This window comes from Chiloscyllium punctatum, chromosome 5 (assembly GCF_047496795.1).
Source record: "Chiloscyllium punctatum isolate Juve2018m chromosome 5, sChiPun1.3, whole genome shotgun sequence".
Classification (NCBI taxonomy): Eukaryota; Metazoa; Chordata; class Chondrichthyes; order Orectolobiformes; family Hemiscylliidae; genus Chiloscyllium; species Chiloscyllium punctatum.
Genome location: NC_092743.1, coordinates 19,663,793 through 19,688,522, shown reverse-complemented (window position 1 = coordinate 19,688,522; position 24,730 = coordinate 19,663,793). Strand labels below are relative to the sequence as shown.

Here is a 24,730-nt window from a genome sequence, read left to right as displayed (position 1 = left end):
GGTTATAGACATGACTGCAGGATGACACGTTGCCTCTCTGATGGCAGGCCAAGGCTATCACAGTGCAGTCACAGGAAATCTTTCTTGGGGAGGAAGAACAACCAAGGGTCATAGTTCACATTGGTACCAATAATTTAGGTAGGAAGAGGGATGAAAGCAGATTTTAGGGAGCAAGAAAAGAGGCTAAAAATTAGGACCTCAAAGACATTAAGCTCAATACTACTTTAAATCCGATGACCTCAAGAGCGCAAGAATAAATGAATTGAGTTATTGAGTATACAGCTGGAGAGCTGGTATAGGAAGAAGGGCATTAGATTTTTGACTGGTTCTGTGGCAAATGGGACCGCATGAGATAGGTGAATCTCTGCAGTAGTATGTTAAAGAACCAGCTGGGGGGTCTTCTATTTTCGCTTTATAACAAGCGATGAGAAACGATTAATTAATAACATTGCTATAAAGGAACATTGGGAAATAGTGATCATAATATCATAAAATTTCACGTTTAGTTTTAATGTGATATAATTCATTATATAACGAGAGTCTAAAATCTGAGTAAAAGAAATCAAGGGTATCGGGGCATGTTGGCTGTGGTGGATGGGAAAATTCACTAAAATATTTGACAGTGGGCAGGTAATAAATAGTATTCAAACAAATATTTCATGGTTTACAATATATATCCATTCTTCAAAGACACAAACAGCCAAAGGGAAAGGTGACTCAACTGTGGCGAACAAAAGATGTTAAAAGTTGAAGGAAATGGCTGATAAGAAGTCATAAAAAGTGAGAAGCTCAAGAATTTGAATCTATTTAGAATGCAGTAAAGAAACTGATAAAGAAATGGAAAATAGATTATGAATACAAGTTGACAAGAAATGTAAAGACCGACTGTAAAATCTAGGCTATCTGGGACAAATGTGGCAGTATGGAGAACAGGGAAATGGCGGAGAAAATAAATAATTACTTGCACCTGTCTTAGAGTCGCAGAGTTTTAGAGATGTACAGCACAGAAGCAGACTCTTCGGTCCAATTCGTCCATGCCGACCAGATATCCCAATCTAATTTAGTCCCATTTGCCAGCACCTGGCCATATCACTCTAAATACTTCCTATTCATATACCCATCCAGATGCCTTTTAAATGTTGCAATCATATTAGCCTCCACCACTTCCTCATGCAGCTTATTCCATGCACACACACTACCGTCTCCATGAAAAAGTTGCTTATTTGGTCCCTTTTATATCTTTCCCCTCTCACCCTAAATCTATGCCCTCTAGTTCTGGACTCCCCTACCCCAAGGAAAAGACTTTGTCTATTTATCCTATCCACTCATCTCATGATTTTATAAACCTCTATAAGGTCACCCCTCAGCTCCAGGGAAAACAGCCCCAGCCTGTTCAGCCTCTCCCTGTAGCTCAAATCCTCGAATTCTGGCAACATCCTTGTAAATCTTTTTGACCCTTTCAAATGTAACAATATCGTCCCGATAGGAAGGAGACCAGAATTGCATGCAATATTCCAAAAGTGACCTAACCAATGTCCTGTACAGCCACAACATGACCTCCCAACTCCTATACTCAATACTCCGACCAATAAAGGAAAGCATACTAAACGTCTTCTTCACTATCCTATCTACCTGCGACTCTACTTTCAAGGAGATATAAACCTGCACTCCAAGGTCTCTTTGTTCAGCAATGCTCCCCAGGACCTTACCATTAAGTGTATAAGTCCTGCTAAGATTTGCTTTCCCAAAATGTAGCACCTCGCATTTATCTAAATTAAACTCCATCTGCCACTCCTCAACCCATTGGCCAATTGGCCAAGATCCCATTCTACTCTGAGGTAACCTTCTTCACTGTCCACTACACCTTCAATTTTGGTGTCATCTGCAAACTTACTAACTGCACCTCCTATGTTCATATCCAAATCATTTATAGAAATGACAAAAAGTAATGGACTCAGCACCGATCCTTGTGGCACTAGACTGGACACAGACCTCCAGTCTGAAAAGCAACCCTCCACCACCACCCTCTGTCTTCTATCTTCAAGCCAGTTCTGTATCTAAATGGCTAGTTCTCCCTCTATTCCATGACATCTAATCTTGCTAACCAGTCTCCCATAAAGAACCTAGTTGAAAGCCTTACTGAAGTCCATATCGATCACATCTACTGCTCTGCCCTCATCAATTCTCTTTGTTACTTCTTCAAAAAACTCAACCAAGTTCGTGAGACATGATTTCCCAAACACAAAGCCATGTTTACTATCCCTAATCAGTCCTTGCCTTTTCAAATACGTGTAAATCCTGTCCCTCAGGATTCCTTCCAACAAACTGCCCACCATTGATGTCAGGCTCACCGGTCTATAGTTCCAATAGACAATAGACAATTGTCTATTGTCTATAGTTCCCTGGCTTGTCCTTACCACCTTTCTTAAATAGTGGTACCACGTTAGCCAACCTCCAGACTTCTGGCAGCTCACCTATGACGATCAATGATCCAGATATGTCAGTAAAGGGCCCAGGAATCACTTCCCTAGCTTCCCACAGAGTTCTAGGTTACACCTGATCAGGTCCTGGGGTTTTCAATCTTGCAGAAATATTACATGATCAAGAGATTCGGAAACCTGAATAACTGAAATGTAAAGATACTTACATACAGATGAAGAAGGACATCACTTTGATTGGGACAATACATCCATCCTAAGACAACCCAAACAGAGTCATACGTCAGAATTCCTAGAAGCATGGCATTCCAACCGGAATTCTATCAACAAACACATTTACCACCCATGAGAAAAAGAACAGGAAATGACATCACCACCGGAAATGACACCACTGACCCAAGAAAACCTAAACACATAAATAAAAAGGGTGCCATACCGCCAATGCTTCATCTGGAATCTGACTGATGATGTTACCTAGTAATGAAACGTCTGAAACCAAATCTTCCAGCTTAGCGAGCAAATGTACATCCAGAACCTTAACCTGAGCTACAAATCTTCTCACAACTTGTTAACATTGCTGTAGGTCTGGAGTCACATGTAAGTCAGGATAGCAGCTTTCCTTCACCAAAGAGCATTCATAAACCAAATGGATTTTCTCAGCAATCAATAATGGTGACATGGTCACCATTAGACTAGATTTTCATTCCAGATTTTTAGTTAAATCATATTTCACCATCTGCCACTGTGGGATTCAAATCCCTTGTCCCCAGTACATTAACCTGGTCCTCTGTCTTGCCAGTCCAGTGACATTCCCTCTACTGCATGCATTGAACTTCCAGAATGTTTTTGGTAAGGTCCCACACGAGAAGTTAATAAACAAAAGTATAGCTAATGGGGTTATTATATTAGTATGGACTGAGATTTGGTTAATATACTGAAAGCAGGGTTGTTGGGTGAACAGATAATTCTCACATTGACAGACTGTACCTAGCAGAATTCTGCAATGATCAGTGCTGCGTTCACATCCATGCATAATCTATATCAATGTTTTGGATGTGGGGAACAATTTTCATATTTTCTTTAGGTATAGGTGCAGAGCAAAAATGATGTCTTGCTGCATTTAAGCAGGCAATGGTGAGGTCACACTTGGAATATTGTGTGTAGTTTTGGTCTCCTTATCTGAGGAAGAATTTTCTTACAATGGAGGTAGTACAGTGAAAATTTACCAATTATTCCTGGGATGGTAAGACTGATGTCGGTTAGGATTTTATTGAGTAGAGTTGAGAAGGAAGGATGGGCATCTCATAGAAGCATGTAATATCCTAACAGGCTAAGACAGAATGGATGGTGGGGGTATCCAGAACCAGGGATCATAGTTTAAGGATAAGGAGTAAACCTTTTAGGACTGTGATGAGGAGAAATGTCTTCACCCAGATTATGGTGAGCCTGTGGAATTCACTCTCACAGAGACTGAGGGCAAAACATTTCCAAGAGGAGGTGGATGTAGCTGCTGTGGCTAAAAGGATAAAGGGATATGGGGAGAGGCTGGGATTAGGGTGTTGAGCATGAAGATCAGCCATGATCATATTGAATGGAAGAGCAGGCAACGGTTCAAATGACCAACTCCAACTCCTATATTCTTTATTTCTATGACACAAAAAAAAGGTAGAAATAAAATTGTGAGGTGGGAATAAAATGCAAGTTGGCTTCAAGGGACTTGGATAGGCGAGAACGTTTCTTTTGCTTTATTCATTTGTGGGATGTGGACATCGGTGGCCAGCGTTTATTGCCCATCCCTAGTTGTCCTTGAAAAGGCAGCGGTGAGCTGCCTTCTTGAACTGCGATAGTCCACCTGTTGTGGGTTGACCCAAAATGCCATTTGGGAGGGAATTCCAGGATTTTGACCCAGCACAGTAATATGTTGGTTGTCGCCTTGAACATATTCAGTGACCGAGCTTCTGCAGCTCTCTGGATCGAGACTTCCAAAGGTTCACTTTCCTTTGTGTAAAGATATGAGACTGAGTAGATCTGCAGTTAGTATGGGACGGTCACATCTACATTGTGGTATTCAGATGATCATTCAGGATCCCATTGAATACTGTAGTTGACTCGATAGACAGAATGGTTTACCCATGTTCCTTTGTTCCAAAATAAGACAAATTCTGAGATGATAGGACCATGGAAGTGTGTTGCTCAGAAAGGCAACTTAAAATGTAATTATTGAAAGATTTGTAGGATTGATTTATTTATTTTCTCATTCCGTTTGAAGTAAAGGGAAGAACAACACAAAATATTTTCTCTGTCTGTAGATAACATGATTTGGAAAAGCTCATGACGAAGCAGATTTTACATGTGATTTAGAAGTGACGAGTACAATATGCTCAATGACCTTTTCTATTTCTTGCACACTTCTGTTCCCAATGCTTTCTTAGTAATCAGTTCTGAGCACTTCAATATCCTTCTACCCCAGAATGTCAGTCCATACATCTGTATTTGTCTGTTACATTGTGGGTTCACTTTAAATAAATGAGAACTTGTGAATTAGACTCAAGCAAATCAAATTTATCTTCGTGGCTGCCTGATAAATTCTGCAGGAATTGCGTGTAAAAATTGCCTCTGATGAACTCTGCTTATTTATAGCAATCTGGAAGTGTTTTGCTATGCAAAGTGATGGCTTCCTTTTCACATTGCTGTGCCAATGCCAAGCTGAAGCACCATTGATTTTTTTTTTAATAATTGTCAGATATGTCGCAGAGGCTTTCTCTGTACATCACTCAAGGTCAAAGAGGTGCTGAAGTGAAGGCTGTTTTCTGCCTTTGCCAATTAATATCTCTGGTTGTTAGATAAATGTTAACTGAAGTATTTATCTAAAATGCCAAGTACATTTCATTCCAATTGTCAACAGCTGGCATACATTCTGAATTTGTTAAGAGCTATTGCTAATATGTTACCAAACACGTCCCTGTTCCTCCAAGTCAGTCTTATCGATGGATTTTAAATAGAGTTAGTGATGAGGTTATGTTTGCTTTAGCTGATGCACCAAAATTGACAGTTTCTCTTTTCATTTAACACAGGAAACCAAAATTGACTGCGTCAGGGTGGCCACAAAAGGTATGTCTTAGTTCTCACCTTTCTTCTTACTGCAGACATCTGCCATTATATTCTTGTCTTTCTAATTGAAAAGGCATTTAAAATGCATGACAATATGTATGTTCTCAACAGCCAAAATGTCAGCGAAAATGTTTTCTTTTCACCTTCATACATTAAGTCTCCTACATGCTTTGATAATTCTTTATAAATTGATTATTCAAAACTTGTGTGTATATTTTGGTTTCATCAGCTCATCAACACAAGTTTTATTTACCTTTGAATGCCTGAAAATGATTCTGATAATTAGTTCTGTGGCAGTTTCTCCTTGCTTAACTGTACTCTGCTGTACATAGATCAGATTGGTTCTAGCATGCATCTGAATATGACTGTATATTGGTAACTTGATGAATTTTGTTGCTCGTTCTCTGCTATTGTTGTTTTCCTGGTTTGCTGCGGTACCCATTTACTGTGATTTTATTAACCCTCAAAGGACTACTTCCAATTTGATAGCCGGTGTCTTCTTCTGAATTATGAAATGATTTACAATGGGAGCACAAAACCCATGTGTTAAAGCAGGACTCTCATTTCCAAACTACCAGGCACATATACATGATATGTGTTAACCCCACTGCAGTTTTAATGTCTTGTGTCATGCTGAGCCAAACCAAGCACAGTGCTGGGCGACATAACTACCTCAGTCTTGGCAACTGTTGAGCAACAGCATTTGGTTTCAACCAGAGCCTGGATATCAGGCACAGGTAGCATCAGGCATTGTTCAGACCTCCATTCTAGTTAAATTCTGTGCTCCAATTGTGAATGTCTGCATGGGCGTGGCATTAGGCAGGGGAATTCCTCTTTTGGCTTTGATTTCATTGGAAGAGCCATTGAGACACTCCGAAACAGAGTCATTGATTTTTATGTCACTTAGTTGCAGTTATTCTGTCGAGTGGGGAGAAACCCTGCAGGATATTCAAAACCTCCCTCTCTAGGATTACATTTGGTCAGTTGGGAACCATACCCTGGTGAAAGCTAGTGGATTCAAGAGAAAAAGGGAGAACTTGGATGTACCAAACATTTTGGGGTTATTTTTGTGGATTTTGAAAACATGGCCAGTAATACAATGGACAACCTTTGAGTGCACTGTTCAAAAGTGAAGGGTGATCATTTTAAATTCACTGTGTGAATAACGTTAAGCGTGCGTGGCTTGATGAAGCATTGTCTTTAATCTGGAATGACTGCTGTAACTGTGATATATTTAAAACGTGTCATTGAGCTTGCACGCTGTCATTTCAACATTGTCCATCCTTGCACAATGCCATCAATGCTGCCAGGTCAATCATAATCCTAATTAGTGCTGTCCTGGTCCATGCAGTGCAGAGCACCCACTGCAAATTGCCAAACCTTTCTCACAAATAAGAATTAAGTTGAACCGAGAAAAGAAATCATTATCTCGGTGTTTCCGTTTCTAGAACAGCTCTGCTTGAAGCAAAACAAAAGAAATGGTAATTGTCACTATGGCGACCACTTACACAATAGTACCATTTAAAACCTAAGGTGATGAGGCAGCAGTGCAGCAGCATAAAATTATTATGTATCTTGGCCTCATCAATCAATCCATCAGCAACATAATTAGAAAGAATCTTGTCGCTACATTAGGCATTAGTGCTGTTCCCTTCAACAAGCTCACCTTTTGAACTGCCAGGCAGACCAAGATTGCTATCAGCTGTGGAATAGCCAATGATTTGGTCCAGCCATTCTGTCAGAAAAGCTGGAGCTATTTTGTGGAGTTAACTTTCAGGAGACAACAAGAGGGAAAGGAATACATCAATTTAAAATGAGAAAATTTAAGTCACAATTATGGTAGTTCTGGCTTAAATAGCATACTATATTCTAGGTTGCAAGCACTGAGTTGTTACAGTCCATGACACCCCGTATAATATGATCACAATCCCAGTTGTGGGGAAGCCTGACCAAAACAAAGCATTGAATGGGACAAAGAACATTATTAATAGTAGAGGGAAAAATTGGGTAAGAACAAATGACTGACCAAGAAGAGAGAGGGAAACATTATCCATGTTCAAAGACAACACCAGGTTATAGTCCAACAGCTTATTTGAAACAGACAGCCATCTGATGAAGGAGCAGCACTCCGAAAGCTTATACTTTCAAATAAATCGTTTGGACTATAGCCTGGTGTTGTGTGATCTTTAACTACGTCCACCCCAGTCCAACACTGACATCTACACATCATATTGAAAGAAGGAGAGAAATTGGAGGCCTATTTAAAATGAACTCATTTGCATGGATTCTGGCTGAAATGCAAAAGGCTTACACCTGTGCTCTCAGCTGAGGACTGGAACATGGTGTAAGAAGGGACGGGAAAATATCTGGAAAATAAATGAGGAAAAAGCCAGTACCATTTTTATTTGCACAGTAGCTATGTTACGGTAAGTTATGAAGCCAATTAAACAATTATTTCTTTCACCTCTAATGTTATCAGACAAAAATACAGTTCTTTAAGGGTTAATAAATTGATGCAAGAGTTTATGTTATTTTATATCCAAACTATTTGGATTCTCAACAGAATAAGTAACATTGTCACTTGGTAGTGCAGAACTTGAATATTACTAAAAAGAAAGATATGTCACCAAAATTGTTTATCTTGCGATCTCCAGGACAAATGCGAGAATGCCGAATTTCAACCAATCACAACAATTTATACTACAGTAGGAAAGGAGACTGATTGGCTGACAAGTCCTCGGATTGGCCAAGGCAAGACCATTGGTTTCCCCATGTCAAAGCCTTGGCCAATTTGAGTTCACGCACCCGCCAGACAGCACCCTTTTCTCCTGTTGTACAAATTCTTGAGATCATGTGAAATTTGCATTCTTGCATTCACCCTGATATGTGCACAGCAGAAAGCTTTGGCCACATGTCCCTCTTCTCAGAAATGTTCAAGTTAAGTTGTCTGTATTGCTCACTTTCTTAAACATATGGTAGCATATTATATATGATCGCTAAGTAATTCTTGTTACTAGTCTAGCTTCAGTCTGGCTTTTTTCTCATGCATGCTGACCTGGAAAATCTTCCTTTGCCTTAGCTGCGATAATTGTGACTCAGCTTACAACACCATACATTCGCATCGCCCCTGCTGCAGGCGACAACCAACTAACAGGTCAGACGTTCAAGTACAGACCAAATCATCATGCCATTCTTTTTGCCTCTTCTTCACTCACTCCCTTTCTTTCTCTCTCTCTCTCTTCAGTTTTAGAGATTTTATTTTCTCTTGTTACCTTCCACACAGCAAACTCATTGTGTTGTGTCTGCCTTTGGAAGTTTGCAACTAACCAATGCACGTAGGATCTCTCTCCACTGCATGCTTTCAAATTGCATTTTGTCTGTGAACGGTTAATTGGGCCTAATATGTGACAAACCCAACCTAATGCAAAGTCTTAATTGAGCAGAGAAAAACTGCATTTGCTTGTGTATTTTTCGAAGAAAGAAATGCAAAATCAGCCTCTAACATAGTCAACAAGGGTACTATTTGGATGCTATAGGCACAGTTAGTATTTTGGAACAATTCATCCAAAATTCCACAAGTATGGTTTTGCATCCATGGAGTCAATGTAGAGAGAAGATTGATGCAGGAATAGCTGGCCTAGTCAGCTACGCCTATATGCCATGAATGAATTGTTAAAAATTTAATATTCTGCTTCTAGACAGCTCTGGATCCCGAGGTAAAAGCAATGACTGCAGATGCTGGAAACCAGATTCTGGATTAGTGGTGCTGGAAGAGCACAGCAGTTCAGGCAGCAAGCTCCTTGGATGCTGCCTGAACTGCTGTGCTCTTCCAGCACCACTAATCCAGCTCTGGATCCCCACAGGTTTCAATAGCCTGATTCCAAGGATGTGAGAATTGCCTAATATTCCCTCGAGTTTCCAAAAAATGAAAGATGGTGCAATTGAATATAAACTTTTAAAGGGGCTTCACAGAGTAACTACAGGAAAAAACATTTCCCTGGTTATTGAGTTGAGAACTAGGGCTCAGCATCTCAGATGGCCATTTAGGGTTAAGAAGGGAAATTACAGAATCATTATGACTCAAACGAAGGCCATTTGAGTCCTTGCTGGTTCTCTGTTGAGTAGTCACTGAGTCTTCTTCCTTCACTCTGTCTGCGGAGTCCTGCACATTTATTTCCCTCATGTGCCCATTTTGAAATGGTACATTGTTTCCACTTCCAGCACTGTCATAGGGCAGCAAATTCCAGGTCATTTCCACTCATTGTGTAAAAAAAGGTTACTCCTCAGACTCACCCCTCCATTTCTTACTCAAAACCTTTGCAGCATTATCCACTAAAAATAGCTTTCCTCTTTCTGCCTTACCTAAATCTATCACAATCGTGTATCACTGTAGGGGAAAGAGATAAAAGAGACCTAAGGGGCAACATTTTCACACACAGGGTGGTATGGGTATGGAATGAGCTGCCAGAGGAAGTGGTGGAGGCTGGTACAATTGCAACATTTAAGAGGCATTTGGATGGGTATATGAATAGGAAGGGTTTGGAGGGATATGGGCTGGGTGCTGGCAGGTGAGACTAGATTGGGTTGGGATATCTGATCAGCATGGACGGGTTGGACCGAAGGGTCTGTTCCCATGCTGTGCATCTCTTTGACTCTATGGCTCTATTAAATCTCCCATCCATCTCCTTTGCAGCTGAGAGGATCTCTTGCCATTGAATATATGCAGATACTCACTTTCCAGGAGTAGTCAACTGAAATTGCCCTGCAGAGAGAATTCTGGCTGATATCTCGTTTGCCCATCTCAGCAACATAATGAACAATTATTGTGCCTTCCATATTAAATCAGATAACCTCTGTTTGCTCAGACAATTCTGCCTTCCTGACTACCCAAAATTGTGCATTCACCAGTGAAGTTAACAGAGAACTTAAACATTGTAACTGCAATGCTGTCTGAGCAATTTTCAACTATCCTGGTGGCGTGGAAGAATGTCTATTTTCACTGTAGCTTTCTGGATAGTCTAGATCTATTATAAGGCCTCAATATTTGAAAGTGTTACCTAAGTTTCAGCTGGCAGTGCTCTGATACCTGAATCAGAAATTCTTAAGATCAAATCCCACTTCAGAGACTTGAGCATGAAATCTAGGCTGGCATTCCACTGCCATACTGAGTCTTAGAGTCATAGAGTTGTACAGCATGGAAACAGACCCTTTGGTCCAACTCGTCCATGCTGACCCAGTATCCCAAATTAATCTCGTCCAATTTGCCAGCATTTGGCCCATATCCTTCTAAACATTCCAATTTATATAGATGCCACTTAAATGTTGTAACTGCCCCAGCCTCCACCACTTTCTCTGGCCACTCATTCCATACATGCACCACCCTCTGCATGAAAAGGTTGCCCCTCAGATCCCTTCTATATCTTTCCCATTTCACCTTTAACCCATGCCCTCTAGTTTTGGACTCCCCTACCCTGGGAGAAAGACCTTGTCTATTCACCCTATTCATTCCCCTCATGGTTTTATAAAGTTCTATGAGGTCACCCCTCAGCCTCCGACACTCCAGGGAAAATAGCCCCAGCCTATTCAGCCTCTCCCTTTATTGCAAACCTTCCAACCCTGGAAACATTCTTGTCAATCTTTTCTGAAACCTTTCAAGTTTCACAACATCCTTCCTATAGCAGGGAGACTGGAATTGCACATAATGTTCCAAAAGTGGCCTAACCAGCATCCTGTGCAGCCACAACATGCCATCCCAACTCCTACACTCAATGCACTGATTAATAAAGGCAAGCATACCAAATGTCTTCTTCACAATGCTGTCCACTTGGGACTCCACTTTCAAGGCACTATGAACCTACACTCCAATGTCACTTTGTTCAGTAACACTCCATAGGGGCCTTACCATTAAGTGTATAAGCCTTGCCCTGATTTGCCTTTCCAAATGCAGCATCATACATTATTCAAAATTAAACTCCATCTGCCATTCCTCGGCACACTGCATGTCTGGAAGTCAGAAACTCATAGATTCATGCAGCCTGGAAACAGATCCTTAGGTCTAACTAATCCACGCTGGCCATGTTTCCAAAACAACACTAATTCCTGCATTTGGCCCATCTCCCTCCAAACAATGTACTTATTCATGTACTTATCCAAATGTCTTTTAAATGTTGTATCTGCATCCACCACTTCCTCTAACAGTTCATTCCACACACTTGCCACTCTCTGTGTAAAAAAGTTGTCCCTCATATCCTTTCTGAAACCTTCTCCTCTCATCCTAAAAATATGCCGCTTGGTTTTGAACTCCCCCACCCTAGGGAAAAGACCTTTGCTATTCACATTAACTATGCCTCTCATGGTTTTATAAATCACTATAACATCACCCCTCAAACTCCTGCACTCTGATGAAAAAGTACCAGCCTATTTTTAAAACTCAAGCCTTCCATTCCCAGCAACACCCTAGTAAATCTTTTCTGAACCCTCTCCAGTTTAATAATATCCTTCCTATAGCAGGGCAACCAGAACTGTACACAGTACTCCAGAAGTGGCCCCACCAACATCCTGTACAACCTTAACATGACTGCGCAACTCCTACACTCAGAAGTCTGAACAATGAAGGCAAGCTTGCTAAATGCCCATCTACCTGCGACGTACATTTCAAAGAATTTTGTACCGAACCCCCAGGTGTCTGTGTTCTACAACACTACCCAGGCCCCTGCCATTAATTGTATAAGTCCTGCCCTTGTTTCTTTTACTAAAATGCAATGCCTCACTTTCATCTACCTTTTGGCTGAGGATTCAGCCCAAGAGATGGATTTCAAAGATCCTGTGATATTAATTCAAAGAAGGGATGATGAATTCTTGCAAATAGCTCAACCACTGCTTATCTTTCAACCAACACAACTGAAAAGAGGTTATCTCGTCATTATGACATTCTCTTCACACAATCTTCTTTGTGCAACTTGCCTCCATGTTTTTGACATTACAATAATGTCTACACTCCAAGGTACTCCATTGACAGTAAGGTGGTTTGGAATGGCTGGAGATCAGGAATAAACCTTTTACTGTATTTTGTTGGAAGTACCTAACTAGAAGATCAAAGAATCATAGGTCAAATTAACGCAAGTTAGAAATAATACGCATTATGGCAACATTTAGTGGAATAGCATCTTTTTGTGTTTGCAATGTTCGCCAAATTTCCACGGGAAGTATTTACTTAGGGAAAAGTCTGCCTTGTTTGAAGAGTGACTGTCCTCCAGACCTTAAATCTGTTTTTACGTTACCCAAAACCAGAAGATGATTGATGAAATATTAAGTTATTTTGAACAGCGGGCAAGGACTCTCTCCACTTGCCAGGTCAGTTCTGATTAAGTTAAAGCCAAGGTAGAAAGTACTTTACTGTGTTAGTCTTTCAATGAAAAGTGTTCCAAGGACTGAGTACAGATGGGGACCAGTATATCAGAAAGGTGATTGGTGGCAGTAGGCTGCAAAAGAGTAATGAGGATGTCATAACCTTTGGGTATGATTCATAGTTGCCAACACATTAATATGGCACCAAAATTGACATGTGATACCTAAAAATAAACCAACAGAAGTAGATTTCCAGCAATCTTACCAAAGTGACAATGTGCATTAGTTAGTGCACAAGCCATATGCTATCACCTTATCCAACTTTGAAAGAAGTGGTAATTTATTTAAATATTAGTTTACCCTATTTAAAAGGTTTTAGCAACTTGGGGGTGGGGGGTGGGGGGATTTTTCTCATCTGGCCTGATGTGCTGGGTAAAGGGTGAACTGTTTTATATTTTAATCTCGTGCGATTCTGTGGGTACAATTGCAGAGGGTCAGGGTTAACTGTCTCAAAGGAGTCTGATGTAAGCTGAAACAGACTTTCATACCTTCTGCAATACAAACCAAATGCATTTTAATGCTTTCCAATGTCATTTATGATTTATCGCCCACTTTTTCTTGTATTTCTGTGATAAATTTATATTTCAACTGTGGTTTTCCAAGCTATGACACAGCACAGTAATGTGAAGCTGTTAAGAGCCGACATAGTGGGCACCCATGTAAGAATGGTCTATAATACTTTATTGAAACAAATACCTGGCAATACATCTTTGCTTTCTGTACATTTAGTTCACTCTAAAAACACAATTAACTTCACTCCTGCTGCTTTTTTTATGTTAACCAAATATAGTCACTTCTTTTTTCTCTATTGATACTTCCTAGTGTACATTAATCACATTTTTCAGAAGGAAACAGATTTTATTCCTGATATGGTTCAAGGTGATTACGTTTGGGAATGTAGTAGGGGTTGAGTAGGTGGTCTACCAGCTGACCTCTTGTAATAACTAATGTGAAAATGTAAAGTCATCCTAGATTCCCCCATTCTCACTGGCAAATGGTGATTGTGTGGGAAATCGAGTTAATTTGGAGCTGATGCTGTCAGCCAAATATATCGTTCCAGCACTGGGCATCTTGAACAAAAAGGAACAGACTGAGCTCCACCCCATTTCAAGTAGGCATCTGTAGGCAAGAGAAAAGCTTGGAGGTTTTTGTTTGATGAACTGACAATGCCAGCGATTGTAAAATTCATGTCAGTTTTCTAACAATGAGGTAACTTGTGTGGTTCATGCTTTAATATTTTAAGTCAAGAATAAACAAAGATGAGATGATGAGATCTCCAAGTATCGATGTGAGGCGCAGAAGCGATATGAGCAAAGTTTTCCTTTAACACAGCAAGATGTCGTAATCTGGGATACATTGCCTGAAAACACAACTGGGACTTTGGAAAGGAAACAGAATAATTGCTTAAGGAGAAAATAAATTACAGAGCTCTGTAAAGACAGAGGGAAGAGGAGCTAATATATGATCTTGACCAAAGTATTAGCACAGGCACAATCGGCTGCAAGAATTATGAGGGGCTTTTGCCCAAAACATCAATTTTCCTGCTCCTCGGATGCTGCCTGACCTGCTGTGCTTTTCCAGCACTACTCTAATCTAAACACCGTTAGAATTATGAAGTTATTGAGGGTGTCAGGTTTTGGGACTATAATCTTAATTTAAGTTTAAAAAAAAGGGGTCTTGCGTCCTGTTCTGAGATCTGCCAGGAAACTAATGTGAATCTTTTGATTGGCTGAGTCTCCTCAATCTCACCTCATGGGCTCTGAGAGAGGAAGGGTTTCAGATATCCTTGAACTGACAAGGTTAGCCTGCCAGGTTTTGGGAGAGGGGAGACACCTATAAGCAGCAAGACTCTGTCCCTCACGAGGGAGGATTGCAGTTAGGAGCTTGTACTCATGCTGAACAGAGCAAATCATGAGGTGTTAAAACAAGGATTAAAAAAAACTCCTTTAGTCTGTACTAGAGGAAGAACCTCCAGTGGAAGTTCATCACTGTGACAGACAGAGTTGAGATTAAATATTCCCAGGCTGACAAAGGAAACAACCAGAGGTAAACCCTTGGGAGCTAAGAATCACCTTTGACTGATTCCAAAAGAACAAAATGTCTAAATAAAGGAGCATACATGTGCGCATTGTATTTTCACTGGCGTTAAAAGGAAAACTGGACATTCTGTTTTGTGGTTTAAAGTATTAATTTTCTACAAAGGTAGCACTTATCAATTGTGCGTTTAGACCTTTGTTACAATGAAACTCATAAAATGTGAAACTTTGTCATGTCATCCTTTCGGCTATTCATTGAGGAGTCCAATGTGGAACTAGACACAGGCCATTTAGCCCATTTAGTCCTGTCCGACCATTCAGTGAGATCATGGCTGATCTTATAATCTTCAACTGCACTTTGCTACCCTTTCACCATAAACCTTTATTCACATGTTGATCAAAAATCTCTCTATCTCAGCCCTGGGTTGTGCTTTGGAGGGTCCGTGTGGACTTGTTGGGCCAAAGGGCCTGTTTCCACACTGTAAGTAATCTAATCCCTGAATATCCTAATGACCCAACAGTAAAGAATTCACCACTTCACTAACCTTTATAAGGGAAAAACAAACTTCATGTCTGTTTTAAATAAGCCTCTTATGTTGAGTTTACGCCCTCTGGTCTTAGACTCTCCCACAAAGGGAAGCAATTTTTCCACATCAGCCTTGTCAAATCCCTTGAGAATTTTGTGTGTTCCAATCAGGCCTCATTCTTCTCCATTCCAAATTTATCTCCAAAAGTTAGAGTTCATAATAGGGCCGAATGGCCTCATTCTGTGCACTGTGATACTGTGTTACAGTGGAGCATGTGAGGCATTGACAACATAAATTCAATGTTCCCGGCACTTTTTTTCGTTATCTGACTTACATGAGAGAAAGGCAATTTCGATAAATGTACTTTTGACATTCCATCACATTAAGTGGTAAACAGTGCAAATGGAAGTTGATAAAGAAAGCCTCCAAGTGCTAAGGCACTCACTACACGATGCTAGTTATCTCATTCACACAGATATTAAGTGATTCTGTGATCATTCAGTGGCTGCCGGTTTATGAATAAATTGTTAGGAAATAAAAGTTTGTGGGCGAGATGTATAGCTACGATTTGGATCTCTCAAAAGTGACAAGACCTGTAGAGCTTAGAGAAAAACAAAGAGAGGGAATGCATGATAAATGAGCTTATCTCACTCCTTCAGACACAGGAGCAACAAGATGAAGAATTATTGACACTTCCGTATTTGGGGGCGCAGTGAGAGTTAATTCATGAAGAGTGGATGGAGAATTCATTTATTTCTTGGTCCAGTGTGTCCACTTATGACAATGTCAGTTCATATGGAGGCACACTGCTGTTTGTGGCTTGATAACTACCAACATAGAAAGGAATACACTGCATGTATTCTTTTATTTTATGGGTCATCATAGTGGTATATTTCACAATAAAGTATATATGAAAGAACAACGTATTTTTAAAAGTTGTGTTTTTTGTTTAAAGAAATGTGACCTCAAAATAATGCTGTTTAAGATCGGCAAATGTATAAGCAAATTTATGAATTCAATTACATACTATATTTCTTTTTATATAATAAAGAATATTCAATCCATTAATAATAACCTCTCATGTCTACTCAGTTAAGTGAATGGATTTTTAATTAGATCAAACTCACCCCAACCCGATTAAAATAAAAGAATTAGTATGTTATACTGCCACCTTTTCTTAAATTCAAACATGTCAGAGGTGGTCATTATGCTAATCTTCACAGGGTAATTTTGAGGCCAAGGTTATTTCTTCTGTGTCTTTGGGAGATAATAATCAAGGAAGATCTTTCTTCCCTAGGTAGAAGTAAGAATAAATGTGGACTTCTTTTTTCTTTAATTTCCTTCCTGTCTGAATTTACTGCCTTTCAGGAGGTGCAACTCGCAAACCGAGCGCTGAGGAACCAGAAAAACAGACAGACCACACTGTAAAAATCGCTGGGGTTATTGCTGGAATTCTGCTGTTTGTCATCATTTTCCTTGGCATAGTTTTGGTCATGAAGAAAAGGTATGTGTTAGACAACAGACAGCAGTAGCGGTGGAACCGTAGCAAAAAGAATCCGTTTCCTCAAGAGTAACCCTTGCTTTGTATAGTTATGAGGAATGTGGCACCACAGTCTGTGTAAAGAGATTGACTTGGATTTATTAACAGTCCCTTACTTGAATGGATCAATCTTTTAAAATGCAAACATATTTATTCCTCATTAAAAAAATGTGCATAAGGTAAATCTATTGTCAAGGCCACTGGCATTCCACTTTAACGATAAAAATAATGAAATACACTCCCTAAAATGTTGATAAATCACATAGGATCCCATGTAACAAGGATTTGCCTTGCAAGTCACTGGGAACTACTATTGTAAAACGATACACAAATTTCTTTGTTTTCTAAAGAAGGGAGGGTGCAGTTTATTATCTCTGGTCAATTTGTGGGGTGAAAATGTGGCCTTAACAAGGATCCTTGAGCATTTTGTGCCCTGATCCTGACTATGTGATTTGTCTACATCAATCTAATCCAGTATGTCTGTGGTCTGCCGTCATTGAGTGAGCCCCTCGGAGAACCAGATAGATCAAGAGCTTTAACATCTGCTCTAAATTCTTGGGTCACTTATCCATTACTTTATGCACGAAGTAAATGTAGTACGTCTTTCAAAGAGACACGGTTATATTATTTATGATCAATACTTGGTTATAAACACTGCAGAATATAGCTTATCCTTTATCACGTTAATCACCGTGGGCTTTGCTGTCAGTTACTATGGCCCTTTGTGGCCATGAGCATTCACAAGAAAAAAGCAGACTCAGTCCTAACATAATAGTTGAAGGAGACACCAGTCATTGAAGTAGGATGTTGTTTGGTGTATACAGTTAAGCGTGATATCTATGCAATTAGTTCTTATAAAAGCTAATCTGAAACATGTTTAAAGGTGAGATAAAATAAAGCAACTCTCATTCTCATCCTCTTTGAGAATTCACAAAGGATCTAGGCTTCTATTCTAATTGGAAGTGGTGACATGTAACACATATTGCCATAGCAATGCAGCTCAGCTCAAACTGGTCTCAATTAACAGGTTTGTGTTTCACAGGAAATGCCTGTGAGTTGCAGAAGTGACCATCATAATCCATCACTATCTAACATGTGGATTAGGGTATGTGGAGGAAAATGTGCAAGTGAAAGGTTTTATAAAGGGCTGTGCCTGATTGAGTCCTGTGCACATTCAAAGATTAGAAGACATCTTGTGAAAAGTGCACCCAAATTGCTCCAGGCAAGTCCCATGTAATTGTGAAATTAACCAGGCTGTTCAGTGCAGTTTGTGAAGTTTACCGCAGATGGTTTTCAAATGTGTCTCAAAGATAACAAAACAGAAATCATTTGAAAATGCTGCATCTGAGTGCTGTAATATCAAAGCACCCACCATCCAACCAAGTCTGGGTTTTCAGTGGTCTCTTTCTACAGTTTAATGTATTATTTTGAACCTTTGCAGTTTGCAGATTAAACATGAAAGGTGAGCTGTAAAGACAAAGGCCGAGAGGATACAGATAATATAGTGCTCTGTGTATAATCAAGCATTGAATTGCTCCAGGCTGCACTCTGAGGCAAAACTCTGCCGGCTTGCTGAACCGACCTAGAAAGTGCCATCGATTGTCATCCATGACAATTGGCCCTCATTTCTCATAAGACTGAATATAGTTGATATTTTATAATGGGAAGAGTGACCCTAAGGCCTCTTAGCGTGAGAACATTTGACAAGAATAGTGGAAATAAAGTGAGCAAAATACAACTGGAGGGTTTAGATTTTAGAAGCCTGCAATCAGAGACCTTGCAACCCAGCAGCTATGGTTTTCTCCAGCTACTTCATTAAGTGCCACAGGTATTTGTTCTCATCCACTTCAAACAATGTAGTTTTCTTACAAGAGAACAGGAGTGGCCGAGTGAGAATTGCTGCATGCAGAATGCTGACTTCAGATGGATATCGAGATCGAACAGCAATCCGAAGGCTCCTCTATTCTGTACTCTCAAAATATCCACATTTGTTACCTTAACTCCACATGAAGGGATTAAATGATACAGAAATGTTATTTTACATAGGAATTTCACAAGAAGACCCCTTTCCCCATTAAAATGCTTTTCCCAGTTTCTCTGACTTTTTTGAACCTTTACACAATCCATCCACTACATTTGGACTGAGTTGATTTGAAAATATCTCAGTCATACCCAGAGATGCTGAAGGCCTTACTTTCCAGGGGTTGCTGTCCTTACATACTGACGTTGCCAGCCCTCCATGACTGCAATGCTGTTTTGAGCAATAATCACTGGGCTGTAAGATCTAGCAGCAGAATTAGGCTGTTCAGCAGATTGAGTCTACGCAACCATTCGACCATAGCTGATATGACCAGCCCAGAGGAAAACCAGTGGGCCATTTGTCCGACAAATATGGTTTTGAAGACATCTGTCTCCGGGTTTGAAATAATTGGATAAGGAGGGATTAATGACACTTTGACTGTCAGTAAAGAACCATTCAATCAAACAATTACAACTGTTTACTTTCCAAGTGGTGTGGGAATATTTGGAGATGAACCTGTCAGGTAACCAATGGTAAGAGTGTTGGGGGAGGGGTTGGTGTGGAGTAGTTCATGAAGTCATTCAGTGTTAACAGTGCAGATGATGGCCATTCAGTCAATTGTGCCTGTCGTGGTTCACTTTATCTAAATCCCCCCCACCTTCTCCTCATAACCTGATGTATATTCCTCTTCAAATAGTAATCTAATTCTCTCCCAAATATCTCAATCTCCACTGCACTCCCAGACTGAGCCTTCCCGATATTAACGACTGTGTGTGTGCAAGGCTGTTTCCCCATGTCTCTGTGACTTCTTTTGGTGCAAAGCTGCAATCGGTACCACCTGCTTCTCAATCCTTTCGCCAATGGGAACACTCTCACTCTATTTACTCTGCCCAGGCAGAATCGAAAAGTGTGGCACTGGAAAAAGCACAGCAGGTCAGGCAGCATCCAAGGAGTAGGCAAGTTCCCTAATTGGGGCTGTTAATCTGGTCCAATCAAGGAGCCCTGGCCAACAGATAAGAACAGAGATTCTAGAAAATTATCACTGCACTTTGAATTGTTTGGGATTTTTTTTATGTCTCTTGGTATTTGAATATATTTTCCATTAGCCATGTATAGGAGATAGCTCTCCACTGCTCGCTCTTAGTTGGACTGTGCATTGTAGAGATAACTTAATGGAGGGAACAAGAAAAAAAATTAATAAATATTGCTGAGCCTCTCCTGAAAAAAAGAACAGAGATCCTGGCAGAATTAGGCACAATTGACTGAATGGCCATCATCTGCACTGTAAGATGAGGCTGTGCCAGAATCAGATCTTTCCACATGTATTAAAGGGTGACTTGGTGATGGGATATTGGCCACCGTGGAGTTATTTCAGAGGCCTGCAGGGTGGTGACAGGCACAGCGCCCTGTCCTATGGGTCCACCCCGTCTGTTCTGTCATCCCAGTCCCTTGTCTCTTTTGTAACTGCACAGTAGAGTTTGCATTGCCATCCGTTTGATCACACTTATCCTATATGGGGTTCAAACCAGTGTACACACAAATAATCAATGAATTTCAAGGGAGAATTATTTCTTCAGGTCACTAGCTGATGGAAATGTTTAGTTTATTGGCATATTAACAGCACTGCTCACCATATGGACATTGTGACCATACCTCTGTTCGGTGCTTATTGGGTAGTGAGAGGCTGAATTCTGCAATGTCAGCACTCGCTCTATTGAAGTTGCACTCGTCCATGAGCTGTCAATCTCTCCCTTGGAGCACAGTTTGCAACCACCCCACCCCCACCACCGCCCCCCAGCCCCATCTCTCCCGAACACACAAAATTAGAGATTATCTTTCTTTTCTTGGTCAAAAATCAGCAAACTGAAAAAACAGTGTGGCAGCACCTTCTCAGTTTGTAGTTTGTCCAGGGGAAACCTTTCTCAGCAAATGTACATCCAAAGAGTAGTTACTAACATTTTCTACGGACATTTTTCAATTTGGTTTACATAGTACCTCAAGCTTTCTAATTTTGAAATGATTACTGAATAATGGTTGTGGTGATCCATCTTGTTATTCATTAGCAGTGAATCTCAGCCTAATGACAGCAGGAGAACTGGCGTAGTAGGAACAGGAAGGCAGGTCAGGATGATGAACAGATACACAAACCTACAGAGGTTAAAACAAAAGGCCCTTTGGCCCATTGTGTTTTCACTAGTCAAAACAATTCTAATCCAGTACTCCCCTCCCCCCCCCCCCCCAGCCTCGTACTCCCCCTCCCCCCCTCCTCGTACTCCCCCTCTCCCCCCCGCCTCGTACTCCCCCTCCCCCCCCAGCATCGTACTCCACCTCCCCCCCGCCTCGTACTCCCCCTCCCCCCACCTCGTACTCCCCCTCCCCCCTGTCTCGTACTCCCCCTCACCCCCAGCCTCGTACTCCCCCTCCCGCCCGCCTCGTACTCCCCCTCCCTCCCACCTTGTACTCCCCCTCCCCCTCCCCCCCACCTTGTACTCCCCCGCCCCCTCCCCTCACCTCGTATTCCCCCCCACAGCCTTGTACTGCCCCTCCCCCTCCCCCCAGCCTTGTACTCCCCCTCCCCCCAGTCTCATGCTCCCCATCCCCTCCACCTCGTACTCCCCCTCCCTCCCGCCTCGTACTCCCCCTCCCCCCCCAGCCTCATACTCCCACTCCCCCCCAGCCTCATACTCTCCCTTCCCCCCCAAACCTCATACACCCCTGCCCCCCAGCCTTGTACTCCCCTTGGACTGCAGATGCTGGAGATCAGAGTTGAAAAGTGTGGTGTTGGAAAAGCACAGGAGGTCAGGCAGCATCGAAGCAGCAGGAGAAGTGAAGTTCTGAGCATAAGCCCTTCCTGATGAAGGGCCTATGCTCAAAATGTTGATTGTCCTGCTCCTGGGATGTTGCCTGACTCACTGTGATTTTCCAGCACCACACTGTCGTTCAGGTTAAACCACCGCTAGTTGTCTGTCTGTCCAATGAGACAGCAGTCCAACGGTCTGGTAAGACTGTGGCAACTTACCTTTGTTCCAAAACTCTTAACACCCAGTCTAATAAAACAACGTGAGCTTCAAGAACTTCAGTTGACCTAACCTCAACAATGTTTTAAGGAGAATGTCCTAGATTTGCACTATCCCCCACCACTAACATCCAACTTCCCACCGTGCAAAGACAACTTCCTTAAAATCATCTGTCTCATTTCACTTAATCACTTAACATTAGAAACGTAGAAAATATAAGCAGGCAAAGGCCATTTGGCCATTCAATATGGTCATGGTCATCCAACTCAGTGACGTAACCACTTTGTCCCCATACTCTTCAATCTCATTAGTCCTAAGAAATCTATCTAATGAAATATTGCTTCATTAGAACAGTTCCTGAAATGACAGCATTGTTCAAGTGGAGGGGTTGAAGAGACTGTGTCGACATTCTGTTCAGTTTAGAAAATGAAATTTAGAGAAATCAGCAGAAAAATGAAGGATACAAAAATGTTGCAAGGATTAACAGGGTAGATCCCAGAATGATGTCTGTCCTGGGTAGGAGGAATCAATTATCAGGGTCACAGTCTCAGAGTCTGAGGTGCCCATTTAAGACTGTGATGTGGACTAACGTTTTCACTCAGAGAGCAGTAAATCATTGGCATTCTCTATCTCGAGGGACTGTATAACTTCATGGAGGAGATCTGTTATGAAGGTGTTAAGGTGTACTGTACCTTTAAGAGAAAGAGGAAGCTAACAAGGACTGACTGAAAGCCCAGAGTGTACTGAACAAAGTAAAAATGTAACACTTGGTCGAAACAAATAGCTGGAGTTGTGTTGCCACAGAACAAAAACAAATTAAAGTTCGGCCAACAGTTTAAATTATGCCCCAGATACCAAAATCCAATTGAATTTGAATTTAGCATTTTGATGACATCAAACCAATGAAATGGTCCGATGTTTTGGGGTAAAAAACTGTATATTTTGAACAGTAAGAGGGAGAACTGCCAACAAAACCAATAAGTATAGACTGCCAAACGAATAACCCTCTGAATGGTATCTGTTCATATGAAAGACCTGTGAAGCAATATACTGAAGAAAAGATGGCAGAGGAAAAGCTACAGAGGAAGATACAAAGAGAAGATTTGACAGCTGGCTGGTTTTAGATTAGATTAGATTAGATTAGATTACTTACAGTGTGGAAACAGGCCCTTCGGCCCAACAAGTCCACACTGCCCCGCCGAAGCGCAACCCACCCATACCCCTACATCTACCCATTACCTAACACTACGGGCAATTTAGCATGACCAATTCACCTGACCTGCACATCTTTGGACTGTGGGAGGAAACGGGAGCACCCGGAGGAAACCCACGCAGACACGGGGAGAATGTGCAAACTCCACACAGTCAGTCGCCTGAGGCGGGAATTGAACCCGGGTCTCTGGCACTGTGAGGCAGCAGTGCTAACCACTGTGCCACCGTGAAATTTTAATTTTTTTTTTGTAAATCTTAATCGGGGTTTTTATCCGACCAGTATTGGAGAGTGGGAGGTAAAAGATAGGTTTAAGAGAAAGGAGTTGTAAATAGTTGTTTAATGTTCTCTTGTGGACTTAAAGAATAAAGTTGTTAATTTTTTGCTTTAAATAGTGACCTCTGGGATAGTTCTTTGCCTCTCAAAATTTAACAGAGGTGAGGTTCTCTGTGTGTCAGATTTAAATTAGCAGAGGTATTTACCCCGTGTCGTAACAGATTGAAGATATTAAAGATTTTATGGGAAGTGGTGACAATGCAGGAAAAAGGTGTTGGAATAGGTGATCAACCATGGTCAGGTTCAAAGGCAGAGACTGTTTAAGGGGTTGAATGACCAATTTGTGCTTCCATTCCTATGTTCTTAAAGCAGAATTTACAGTGAATAATTGGAGAAAGCCCTGTGGAAATTCACAACCAGAAATTGTTTTAAGTAAATGAGAGGGGACAATGAAGTTTACAATAAAAGTAGAAACTGTTGGCAATATGCACTAGAAACAGAATTAACAATGATAAACTTTGATTTCTGGTTCACCCTCCACATACGACTGACTTGCTGAGCATTTCCAGCATTTTCAGTTTCATTGTTTCAGATTTGTAGCCTACCTAAAAATCTGTTTTTTTCCTTAATCAGAATTTATCCCCATGTTACTAAATTCACCTGCATTCATATCTTCCACACATTTAATATTTGTATCAGCCATCCACAAGAACAGAGCTTCCCAAAGTGAGAGTCAGGACCCCAAGTGGGGTCACGGGCTGAAAGTTTGGGTTGGTGTGCTCGGAGGCAGCAGCGGCCATTGTAGGTCTCTCACTGCAATACAACAGCTATGCTCTTGTTCTCACAGCAGCCCACTCCCCTGGCCCTGGCAAGTCTCCACCCTGCACTCACAGACGTTTCCTATCCCTGTCCACCTCTACCCTGACTGCTGTCTCCCCGCCACTACCCTCTACCCCACCTCTCATCATTTCCACTAAGATATCACTGCATTTTTCCAAACCTCATGGTGGGAAGACATTTGGGAAGCATTGTACTCAGAGATATAAGGCCACTTCCATCTGATTGCTTCCTCCCTCCCATTCCTCAAGAAGGTGCCACATCTTGGACTGTACTCCTCTCATTCAGACTGGGATCTGAACAGGAGTGCA

At 41.2% G+C, this 24,730-nt stretch overlaps 1 protein-coding gene across 7 annotated transcripts in view; it reads left to right on the top strand.

The window, feature by feature from the left end:
* LOC140476930 (receptor-type tyrosine-protein phosphatase mu-like) overlaps window positions 1–24,730 on the top strand; it is an 887,393-nt gene that overhangs the window by 640,474 nt on the left and 222,189 nt on the right. For 4 of the 7 annotated variants that reach the window (XM_072569881.1, XM_072569880.1, XM_072569879.1 and 1 more), the window contains exons 13-15: window positions 5,513–5,549; window positions 8,629–8,703; window positions 16,888–17,023. In XM_072569881.1, the coding sequence (XP_072425982.1) occupies window positions 5,513–5,549; window positions 8,629–8,703; window positions 16,888–17,023 (248 nt within the window). The remainder of the gene's footprint in view (window positions 1–5,512; window positions 5,550–8,628; window positions 8,704–16,887; window positions 17,024–24,730) is intronic. The other 3 variants (XM_072569884.1, XM_072569883.1, XM_072569882.1) reach the window with 1 other exon arrangement.